General features: G+C 39.5%; 1 protein-coding gene across 4 annotated transcripts; it reads right to left on the bottom strand.

The window, feature by feature from the left end:
* Positions 1-463: 463 nt before the first annotated feature.
* On the bottom strand, positions 464-12,084 carry ANKRA2 (ankyrin repeat family A member 2). 4 transcript variants are annotated; one of them, XM_074812389.1, is made up of 9 exons: positions 12,022-12,084; positions 10,893-11,290; positions 8,711-8,869; positions 6,310-6,375; positions 5,148-5,245; positions 4,850-4,975; positions 4,405-4,471; positions 4,234-4,314; positions 464-3,231 (listed from the first exon to the last, which is right to left on the bottom strand). In XM_074812389.1, the coding sequence occupies exons 2-9, from the start codon at positions 11,191-11,193 to the stop codon at positions 3,176-3,178; spliced, it is 954 nt and encodes a 317-aa protein (XP_074668490.1). In that variant the 5' UTR covers positions 11,194-11,290; positions 12,022-12,084; the 3' UTR covers positions 464-3,175. The 4 variants fall into 4 exon arrangements, with proteins under 4 accessions (XP_074668490.1, XP_074668492.1, XP_074668491.1 ...); XM_074812391.1 differs by having other exon boundaries at positions 10,893-11,284; positions 12,022-12,083; XM_074812390.1 differs by lacking the exon at positions 12,022-12,084 and adding an exon at positions 11,767-12,009.
* Positions 12,085-12,126: the final 42 nt, after the last annotated feature.

Below are 12,126 nucleotides of genomic sequence, written 5' to 3'. Positions count from 1 at the left end.
TCTGTGTTCATTGCCTTAGCAGCATAAAATTATGCTATATAGAAAGGGCTCTTAATGCAGGAAATGGCCTCTGAAAGGTGACCATCTTCACCTTTGTACTCACTTTTGTGGTATGTGTGGTGATGACTGACAACTGCTTGAAATTCTACAGAAAAAAGTTGGAAGAAATTTTACATTTTGCTGTCTTAATCTACATTCTTCTATTTTAATATATTCTCATATAATAAAAAAATGTGTTTTTCTAGGATATATTTTCAAGCAATAGTTTTTTTCCTATATATTAACTCAAAGCTGACTGAAGTTCAAGACAAAATACAAAGCAGATATTGAAGGTTCATCATTTAGAATAAGTGCTTTCCTATAACACAAATAATACAGAAAAAGGAAATTCTGTTCCTTATGTATACTTATATAGCATGTCTATATATAAGATGTCTTAAAAATTAACCAGAAATGGCTCAGGTTATGATATTTCAAGAAAACACAGTTTGCATTTTATTTGCATTGCTTTTCAACAAACATGGAAGTTTAACATTTGTTTTTACAAAGGCCATTAAATCTCAGTATTTCTAATGTGCAACTTTACAGTAATTGCCACTTCATGTTATTTTAAAATTACTTACAATAAGACATTCTTACAATAAGATATATTATTCTAGATTTTGATTACAGTTTCCTTCTCTTGCTTCCAAGGCATGTCAGATTTACTGTTTCTTTCATCTGATTTAATCATGCATGATACAGTAAAACTGGTGTAAAATCTACATAAAAATATAAGTGTCAAAGCCTGGGAGACAGATAATACTCACTTAAATGCAGCAAGGATTTCACCAACACTTGCAATATCAGTTACATTTTCTTGCTTCATTTCCCTTAAGGTTCATTCCATTTCAGATTTCAGCTGCATGAAAGAAATGGATCTCTGGACTAGCTCTCACACAATCAACCTTTCAGAGGTTAATTCTGATCTGGTTTACACCTGTATACCACAGTTTTCAGTACACAGTCAGGGAGAAATTTGGCCAGAAATTCAGGTTTAGTCCATGTAGGTTTTTTCTACATTTTCCAGTATTGTATACTGAGTCATTCTGAAATAACAAAATTATCATTTTGAATTTATTATTTCTCTGGCTCTTACTCAAAGAACTCAGTTGGGTTACTCCCCAGCCTTCTAGTACCTTTGGTCAGGATCACAGTGCATATACTTTTAAGTACTGATTTCCTTTGTGTATGGAATAATTTTCAAATAGAAAGATTAAATATGGTAGAGACTATATGAGGAATATACTAATTTACCTGGGTCCACTCACATCTTGCGAACTCCAGGTGGACTAAATGGGAGATAAGCTCACTATGGACTGTGGAAGAAAGGCAGTGACGAGGGGGGGGTGTGTATGTGAATAGCTGCCAGACCTCTAGTGGACACAATGGAGAAATGCCTATGGCAACACGTGAACACCACATGGGGGGTCCGTATGTACTGTCAGGGGAAAGGCTTCCGAGAAGTCTCTTTCAAAGACTTATCTATTATTTCTGCAAAAATATCACATGTTCCATCACTCAATGTAGTTTTGATAAAGTGCAGGGTCCCAGAATCGGTTAACATTGCCTTGATTTTTCAACTGTTTTCAAAATCATAATTGCTGTTCTAACTATAAACAGATACACTGGGACATCCCCTCAGATTGGGGGACAAGAGGCTGGAGAGCAGCCCTGCAGAAAGAGATGTGGAGGTTTGGGTTGATGGCAAATTGAATATGAGTCAGCAGTGTGCCCTGGCAGCCAAAAGGGCCAACAGTGTCCTGGAGTGCATCAAGCACAGCAGCATAGCCAGGCAGTTGAGGGAGGTGACTGTCCCCCTCTACACTGCACTGGTGTGGCCCCACCTCAAGTAGTGTACAGATGTGGGTGCCTCAATATGAGGACATCAAACTGTTAGAGTGTGTCGAGAGGAGGGTGACCAAGATGGTGAAAGACCTCAAGGGCAAGTTTTCTAAGGAGTGGCTGAGGTCGCTTGCCTTGTTCAGCTTGGAGAAGTCTGAGGAGTGACCCCATTGCAGCCTACAACTTCCTCAAGGGGGGCAGCGGAGGGAGAGGTGCTGATCTCTCTCTGGTGACCAGTGAGGGCACAAGGAAATGAAATGAAGCTGTGTCAGGGGAAGTTCAGACTGGACATGAGGAAAAGGTTCTTCGCTGAGAGGGTGGTCAGTCACTGGAACTGGCTCCCCAGGGAAGTGCTCATGACATGAAACCTGTCAGAGTTCAAGGAGCATCTGGACAACACTCTTAATCATATAGTTTAGTTTTAGGTAGTCCTGTAAGGAGCAGGGAGTTGGACTCAATGATCCTTATGGGTGCCTTCCAACTCGAGATACTATGTGATTCTATAATCCAAAGGACGACACTTTGACTGAAGAAGGCTGTAATGCAGTAGGCTCTGGCTTCTCCTCCCATGCAGCTGACATCTGCTTTCAGCCACTGCAGGGATGATATTTAGGAGCTAGGAATTCTGCACTTGCAATTAGGCTTCCTTCTACCAGAGACACTTCTACCTAGGACACTCTGGCCTAGTTGTTCCAGGACTGCAACAGGAAGGAAGAAGCAGGTGGAAAGAAATCAGGTAGGAATTAAACTACCACCATCAATGTCCCTCAATTTTTTACCAACTTCTTAAAAATTGGACAAAGCCAAAAGCTGACACTGTAATATTAACCAAGGATCTTTAAAACAATCACACATAGTGCACATTTTGATATTATTAACAGTAAAAACATCCATCTTCTAGGGTGATATATCACAGTACCTAAACAAATGTCTTCCTGTGAATATTTATCAGTGATGTGATGAAGTAGGACACTTGGCATAGTGCCACCCACTGCACTCAGTGTAAACATTTAGATGGTCAAAACTGGTTTTATTTACAAAGTTTTTCATGCATGACAACTGACTTTTTCTTCTAAAGTTATATAAAATACATTTAAGAAAAGGATGACATTGCATATTTCTATGAACAACAATGAAAGAAGAGGAAGAATATTAAAAAGCTTAACTAAAACCAGGAAATAGTTGAACTGAGGTAAAACTACAGAACAACCAATCCTTGTCACTGATTACAGGGCTAAAAAGCAGTTCAAATCTCCAAGCCAAGAACTGACACCTGCAGAACAGCGAACCATTATTCCTTGATATTTTGAAGTAGCTTTAATAAATGAGACTCAATAACCTGTTGAACTAAAGCAGAGAAAAAAATCAGGTTAATCAATGTTCAATGTTTTTTCACATTTTTAGGGTTGTACTATTTTTTCCTGGCAGATGCCAGCTTGTCCTGTACAATCATTTAATAAAAATCAGACATGAATAAATTCACTTTGGGAAGAGAGTTTGCATCCCTTCAGAAAATAAAAACCTCAGAATGCAAAAACAATACACCCAGTAAGGCACATGATGGTTTTGAAGGTGATGATCTGTTCTCTGGTTTGAATAGGCAGATAGCATATGGAAAGTAAATTTTTAAGCCTATATAGAAAGTAGGCAAAAACATTTATTAGAAACTACTTGAACTCTTGAGGTAGTCCTACATCTAGACATCTGTGAAGTTGCTGGCTCCCCCCATAAGCACAGCGCTCTGCTTGGAGAAGCTACATGTTCAGTGCTGGGCTTATTTTTGGATTCAGTTCATTTCTGTAATGGCAGACATTTCACAGCTTTCAAAACGAAGGCAGCATGAGGGAAAAAGAATGGAGTCCCTTCTTTGCCTGTTTTCCAGAACCAGGTAAGGTAGCCTAATTCACAGATTCTGGCACCACTACTGTCTGCCTCCAAGATAAACTAGAGCTAAAGCTAGTCTGACAGGGGAAGAAGGTTCTGCAAACTACATCACATCATGTCAACCAACAGAGCACCAGGGAGAGTGTAACAGACACTCCTTTGTACAGGGTGGGGGAGCAGCTCAGCTCCCCTTGTCTGGATCATGGCTGCATCAGTCCTTACACACCATTATTTGTGTCCACAGATGCAGATTCAGGTCAGTAGCATCTTCTTACTAGGTACCTGGCTTTCTGAGACAGGGACGGAAACTCACACCCATTTTGGGCTGATACATTTAGGTGTATTAAGACTTGTAGGATAGGGATATTCTTACAGCTGCAAAACCTCTGCTAGGTCATTACAGCAGTTACATAAACACAGAGCAGTAAAAATAAAAATAAAAGGATTTACATTTGCAATACTTACCACTCCGATAGCCCAGGGCTACAGCCAAATCCATGGAATTATAGCCAGCATCTGTTTCAATAGTTGGATCAGCACCACTTTCTATGTAAAACAGGAAAAGAAACTCTGTTTCTGACAATGAGAACCGATAGTACATTATTACTGATAATTCAGTTTGGACAGTCTGCTTACCAAGGAGAATTTTTACACATTTCACATGGTTCCCATGTACTGCATATAGCAGAGGTGTGCCTCCATTCTGCAAAAGCAGAGAAAAGCCTTAGACACTTAATGATTGAGCAGTCTGCAATCATAATTCCTTAACACACCAGTATCAGCAAAAAACTTCACAGGTTTTATAAAACTGAGGTTCTGTTTTGGTTCTTCACAACTTCCATCTTTTTTTGTCTACTGTTCAGACTGTAAGTTCACTCCTCTACAAGGATTCAGCATTAGTCTCATTCTCTTTTTACCAAGAAGTTAGAACTAGCAGGGTCAACCTCTCTTAACCCTATGGAAATTTTGAAACTCTCAGGTATTTCAGAAGACACAGAACAATTTTCAAACACAAGCCAGCGCTGTGCCCTCTTTGAAATTTCAAAGCAAACTCTGACATAAATTCAAGCTAGAGTCCTACCCAGTCATACTCATTGACATCAACTCCACAGTCGAGCAGCATTTTGACAATATCTGTGTATCCTTTACTGCAAGCCAGTGAGAGGGCACTTTCTCGCCCCTTCCCCAAAATCTGAGGATCTGCACCCTGAAATAATAATAAAAAAAAAATCAAATTAACCCTGCTTTTTTTTAGTGTGAGGTTTTACACAGAACTTAACTTTAAAACTTTTAAGTGTATAGCAGCATCGACAAACTTAGGAAGGCAAATTGAACTAAAAAGTAAGTAAATTTAAAATGAAGTGGGTTTTTTTTCTTACATTCTGGAGGAGAAATTCCACTACTGCTATCTGCCCATGAGCTGCAGCCCACATCAGAGGGGTGAATCCTTCTTCATCCTTATGATTGATTACATTTTCTGTTTAAAGAAAAATATGCAATTTAGTAATCCCTTTCACTAATACACTATATGAGATGGTGAAATGCGTTAATGTATCCATGGTGAATGGACTGAGGTACCAGTGTGTCCTAAAAGTCATTCTTATCTTAAATTTAAAAACAAAATTCTATTCCAAATATCTTTGTCCAAGAAAGAAAAAACCTGTAAAAACCAGTAAAATTTAAGATTTGGGTTTATTTACTTTTTTAAGCTCTAGAAATCAAGCTCTGTTTTTACTCAGAAATGTTAAAAGTTGTCTGTAATCTGAGCTTTATCTTTGGAAAGAAGAGAAAGACTGCTTGAAAAATAAAGAGGTATATTCTGTATTATACTGTAGAAAGTGGTTTTTTTTTTCAATAGCGTAAGCCACACAATCTTGTAAAGAATTAGCCTGTAAAGCAATATAGATAATATAACTCCATTCTCCCCAAGTTCATGTAATCAATAGGATGTTTTGTGGAAACAATTAAGGTCTACTTCTAGTGCAGCTGCAAGAAGGAAGAACTTTTTTTAACAATTGGTTGACTGAAATAGAATTTTTGAATTTTCTTTTAATATTGTAAGTACTTAAAAAATCCCCTTATCATAGCAGCATAATATGCATTTTTAATTGCTACTGACACTCCAGAACTGATGTGCCTTCCATATACATAGCTCATTACAAAGTATATAGACTCGGCAACTCATTACTGCTTTCCAGTAAACATATCAACAAAGATGCACTGAAAGCATGGCTGATTACTAATAGTACAATAAGAATATACTATTAATGGTACTCAATTCAATATGTTACGTAGAGTTGAAATTTTTATATGTATTATGGACACATAAATGTCACACTGAAGACTATTACACAACTCAGAATGAGTAGCACTATTACATTGCAGGTTTGAGGCATGGCTTAAATTACTAACATATATGTCCTTCAATTTGTACCAGAAGTTAGGATTTTTTTAAATACAACTTTGGGGAAGAAGTCAAGCATAACAGGGTATAAATGTCCCAAGTTTGAAAGGAAGGTATTTAACCTCCCTCTATCTCACCTTGTTCAATACGCGTGGCCAGATATAACATTTCTCCCTGAGCAGCCAGCTGGTGAACTGATAAAGCTGCAGAAAGGGAAGCAGAAGTATGTGTTACATACACCAATTTTCGTTCTGCTTTATTTGGAGCTGGGCATAACATATCCATTGGCCTGAGCAGTACAGAACTTGGATTTGTGTAGATTCAGAGTATAAGGTTCTACCTTATATAAGGTTTTAGCTCATACTCTGAACTGGAATCACTATCTTAAAAACTGAAAAGTTTCCAAAGAGTTTCATAGGCTTAGGTAATTTTTTAACCAATGTATAAGTTATACTAGAGAACAAAGATACTTCCTACACTGACTCTTTACAAGGCAACATGCTATCTTCTCTGCTGCTGCATCAGCAACCCAAGATCACATTAAGAATGTTTATCAAATGAAAATAAGCGTCATTTGATAAATTAAGGCTGTGTAGTTTAAAATGACATCTAAGAGATCACATGCCATCAGGAGACCTGTCATGCTGTTCAATAAAGCCCATAGCATGACTCACTCACTACAATGTTGAACAGGTTAGATGTTACACAACTATACACAACATGACATCTACAGGGGAAACAAAAGACTGTGGGTTTTCTAAAAATTTTTAATAAAAAGTACCAAGCATTATAAGCAGAATAATTCTTAAGATATTATGAAGAAAAAAATCTCTGATCCCACAGTGAACTCTGAACAGGTGCGTGGTATTGATAATTACAACTTGAAGCAGGTCTCTCAGGAGGGAATATATAATAAATTTTCCACATTATGTAATAACAAAATAAGTTAATGATTACATAATATGTAAATGTTCACTGCCCTCTTCCTATTCACTACATGAAATTTTGATTTTTTTCTTTCAGAAAGACTGCGTGTTTTATTTGAAGGCCTTTGTTGCAGCTCCAGATTAATTCTTCCCATGCAAGCGGGCTTTTTTTTAAACACTGGACCTATAATTTATAAACAAAATTATTTACAGATGAAGTAAATTGCAGATAATTAATTCATAAAGAAAATGCTTGACAATTAAGAATAACAAAACCCCATAAATAATACTGCCTTCTTGACTTTCAAGATCCATGACAATCATGGCATTTGCAGTAGTCTGTAGCACTCACCAATCATCTAATTTTAATAAATATTACAAGATGCACAAGTTCTGTGTGCTGGGTTTGTGCAGGGTTTTTGGTAGCAGGGGAGGGGGCTACAGCAGTGGCCCTAAGCTCTGCTGGCTCCAAGTTGGACCTGCCTCTGGCCAAGGCTGAGACAATTAGCAACACTGGCTGGCCCTTTGTGATAATGTATGTAAGAAGGGGAACCTGAGAGGGGTTGGGGGACGAGTTACAAGGACACTGATGTGAACACCAAGGTCAGTGGAAGGAAGGCAGAAGAAGGGGCAGAGGTGTGCTGGAGCAGAAAACCTCCCTGTTATCCCATGGTGAGAGGGCAGGGCCACCCCTCCCTGTCACCCATGGAGGTCACTGGAGGAGCAGAGATTCGCCTGTGGAAGACCCCGAGACTCTGTGGCAAGAAGCAGCCCCCACTGTTGTAGTTTGGCACTGGTAGGACTGCAACATGTGGAGGTGACCAATGCCGGAGCATGTCGAGAAGAATGCATCCTGTGGGGAGGACTCACGGTGGGGAGAGTTTGTGAAGGACTGTCTCTCGTGAGAGGGACACCATGTGGAGCAGGGGGAAGAATGCAGAAGAGTCCTTCTCCACCCTCCTTGCAGGAAGAAGCAGCGGGACTGACTGCACCCCCCATTCCCTGCCCCTGAGCCACTGGGGAAGGAGGTAGAAATATCGGGAACAAAACTGAGCCTAGAAAGAAGGGAGGGGTGGGGGGAGGTGTTTTTAAGACGTGGTAATGCTTCTCACTGTCTCATTTTGTCTTTTTTTTTTTGTGGCCTAATGAGCCTGTCTTTTGTCTGTGACCTTATGGGCGAGCGACCCCCTCCCTATCCTTATCTTCATTCCTGAGCCTTTTGATTAATTTCTCTTCTTCCAGCACTGGGGGGGAAGGGGTGAGTGAGCAGCTGTGTGGTGCTCAGTTGCCCTCTGGGCTCAAACCAAAACATTCTAAAAACAAGTATATGAAGCACATTAACTTAAAGCTTAGAAAGGATCAGAAAAATTTTTACCTATTATTTTTTAAGTCAAGAATTGGATCCTTTCCGGAAAACATGCTTCAGTCATGTATTCAGGTGGATTACTATTTTATGGTTGGAACCATGTGAAATTAGACAAGACTATCTCAATGTTGTCTTCCTATATTAAAGTTCATTACAACACCAAAGAAAAAATCGGAAAAATCTGTCAAGCATCTAACATGCAGTTAAAAAAAATTATTATTAACAATAAGGCAGTAGGATACTTACAGTTTACAAGCAGAGGTGTTGTAGAGACTTCATTTCCCCTGTGTTTGTTAGTTAGGGTAGTTGATTGTTTTATTGGTGAGAAATGCTTAGTAGTTGATGGAGTATAAACATGTCTTACTTGGATACCAGGGGAAGGAGAAGTGTGGATGTTGCATTCAGCTACAACGAACAGAGAAAACAGACAGGATTTTAGTACTAGTAAGAGCATTGAAAGCAAGCCACAAATTTTAAGTCAAACTAGAAAGCACCAGTATCACAAGATCTTTAAAACCCATGGTAAGTAAGCTTTGTGACATGTACTTCTACTGTGTAAGTTGAATAAAGGGTTGTATTCATTTCCAGCATAAAACAATGATCCTACCCCACACGTTCATTATTGGTGTAATGTCACCCAGACACAAGTCAGGTTTCTAAATGAGGTAAGTCTTTGTCTAGATTTTCAACATGCCTGGCATGGATTTATTAAGTAGGATGGCTCCACTAAGCCTGTCATACCCTTACTAACACTCTCCAGCGCAATGACATGATGCGGCTCTGGACAGCCATGCAATTAGGTAACTGCTCAGCTTATCCCTTTGCCTACTCCCTAACCAGTCCACTGCACGGGTGAAGATGGCCTTCATTAATTTTCTTCACCAGGACTTCTTCCACTCCCATAGGATAAAATTGTAACTGCATTATGAATATTTACCTAGCAGGAAGAGTGATATTCCACACTAATTTACATAAAATGCAACAGAGGCCATCACTTAGAATTCAAGAAGTCATTCAGTGCTGCTGTGTTCATTTTTACTAATTTTTCTAGCTTTCTGTTAGAATCTAATGGCATATTATTACAGAGTATGTCAGTTACCTTGGCTTCTAATTCTTAAAACTACCTTTTGGTTTTGAGAAGTAGCTGAGAAACCAAGTAACTTTTAAGATGCTAACTGATTAAATACTGGAAAGACATACGGAAGGATTAAACTCCGTTATTGGCTAAATTGATTTGACACCAGTGTGCACTAGTAATTAACAACTGCAAGCTAATTAACATGCATACTAATTCACACCATCGAGAACTTCATGATCATATGATCATGAACCCAAGTGCAACTCTGGGGAAAGAATGAAAAGTAGAGGGTAACAGGATGAAAATTAAATTACATTTTGTTTGTCACTCAAATAGCTACAGCTGACTTGATCAAATTAAGAGACCTACCAAGGATTTTTGACCTGTAGTCCCTGGATCCACAGGACTACTTCTAAGGAGTTCACAAATATTACCTAAGAAAAACAACCCTATTGCTGATGGATCTAAATTTGCTGTTCACATCTGCAGCTCCACTAGTAACCACTTATAGCCTGCAAATTAAAAAAGTTTGAAAATTACAATAGCTGAACTGCAGCCAAACAATACAAATCAGAGAAACCATCAAAATCCACAATAGGTGTGTGTTTGTGTTTGTTACAGGAAATATGTCAAATTCAACGTCATGAAATGATACATCAGTAACAGTCTGAAATATGACAGTGAGTGCTGGAAACCACAATTGTTAAGGAGAAACAGATGTAATCCTAATTCTGTTCTCCATCGATATGCTCAGCCAGCAACGGCTAGAGATTAGCTGCAGGGATCCACAACTGAAGCAACATTTGCTTTCAAGCAGTGTGAAGATAAATTGTCAAGCCAGTCCCTACAACAACTACAGGCTTTGTACAGTCATACTGATAAAACAAAGTCAACCACATGATCTATGTTATTCTGTCATTGTACTAGTAAAAAGCTAAAATGTGCGGCAGAAAGCTAATGAAGTCGAAATGATCACGTGGTGCCTTCAGTAGTGTTTTGTGAAGATACATACATTATTCAACAATGTGTAGCATGTTGTAGGACATGTTCCACAAAGGAAGTAAACTTGTTTTCATAATCAGCATCAGCTCTTACTAAATTATATTAGAGACTTTTTGTGTCACTACTTTTTTATCTAAAAAATATTAAAAATATGATTTAAAAAATAACCTTTGGGGAAATTAATTTTACACTAAGAATCCATTAAGCATATAATAAAAATGTTAGGGGAACAAATCTTAGAAAACTATCACTGATTAACACACATAAAAGGCAGAGGCTTTTTTAAAAAAACATAACAGCTTAACACGATGACACAGTCCACACGTAACAATTTGTACAAGGTTCAACCTTTAAATAAGACAGATGCCACTTCAAGGTCAGAGTTAACTTGGTCTTGAATATTTTTACTGTCCTCCTCATTCAAGGATTTCACAAATCGTGAGCAGACATTCATATCAAATCTATTGGGCAAAATGAATTTCATTCCCATGGCGACATTCTGAGCTGGGCCTTCCTCTGTGCTAGAGTCAAGCTGATGCTCCACTTTAATGTCCGGCATGGGTGGAAGGCTGTAGCTAGTGGTACATTCTTCCACAATTAACTGGGCCCCAACATCTAAGTTTGTTGAAGATGCCATGGCCTCAGTCATGTAAAAGTCTTATGCAAAAGGTTTCTTCATAGTTTCTAGCCAGTTCCAGCCAACCAAGCTGTATCTAAAGAGATCTCGATGTCTGAACAACCTGCAACTGAACACATGTAACATAGGTTAACAGCATTCTAGTGAAGTAATGCATAAAAATATACCAAACTTGGTTTCATTTAAGCTTACGGCATTTGGTTTTCGTAATCACATCAAAACTGGTGAAATACCAATCTCACTGCTGTCACAAGCTATTGACCAAATCCTCTGTTTAAATTTTGTCACATGGATATTTAAGCCAAATTCCATAATGAAGCCAGCTGGCGTCTAAGTGACATTTCAGAATATTAGTCTGGTTGCAACAAAAAACCCACCACAACCAACCACATTTATACCAAGACAGGAACAAGCTATAAGGAAAAGATTATTTCATAAAAACATTAGACCTGCATGAAAAGTTAAAGTGATTTTGTGTCCCTTTATATCTTTTCATAACCTGAGTAAAACAAATGGCTTCCACCATACACGTAGGAAAACGACAAATCCTTTTTACACCGACGACAGTAAAACATCCCACGATACCGGGGCTTGTTTGACAGCACCACGAGAAGCCTCACGTCAGAGCGGGCTCCGCAGCAGCGCCTGGCAAGCAGTGCGGCCTGACAGCTCCGGGCACTGCTGGGGTCCTCCCCCCGCGCTACAGACCGCCGGCTCCGGGACGGAAGGCCCGAAGGCGGCCGGCAACGACGGCCTCTACGGAGGCCGCGGAGCGCCCGCCGCCCAGGAAGCCCTTCGGCAGAGCGGGCCCGTGGCCCCGCTCAAGCGGCCACGCCTCACCTGAGCACCGCCGCTTCGGTCGCGTACCGAGAGGGGGAAGTGACGCCGTGCCGCCCCGCCGCGGTGGCGACTGGCTAGGGAGAGTCGCCTGTTGATGACGTCATT

The sequence above is a fragment of the Strix aluco genome, chromosome Z (assembly GCF_031877795.1).
Source record: "Strix aluco isolate bStrAlu1 chromosome Z, bStrAlu1.hap1, whole genome shotgun sequence".
Taxonomy (NCBI): domain Eukaryota; kingdom Metazoa; phylum Chordata; class Aves; order Strigiformes; family Strigidae; genus Strix; species Strix aluco.
This window is presented reverse-complemented; position numbering and strand designations above follow the sequence as displayed.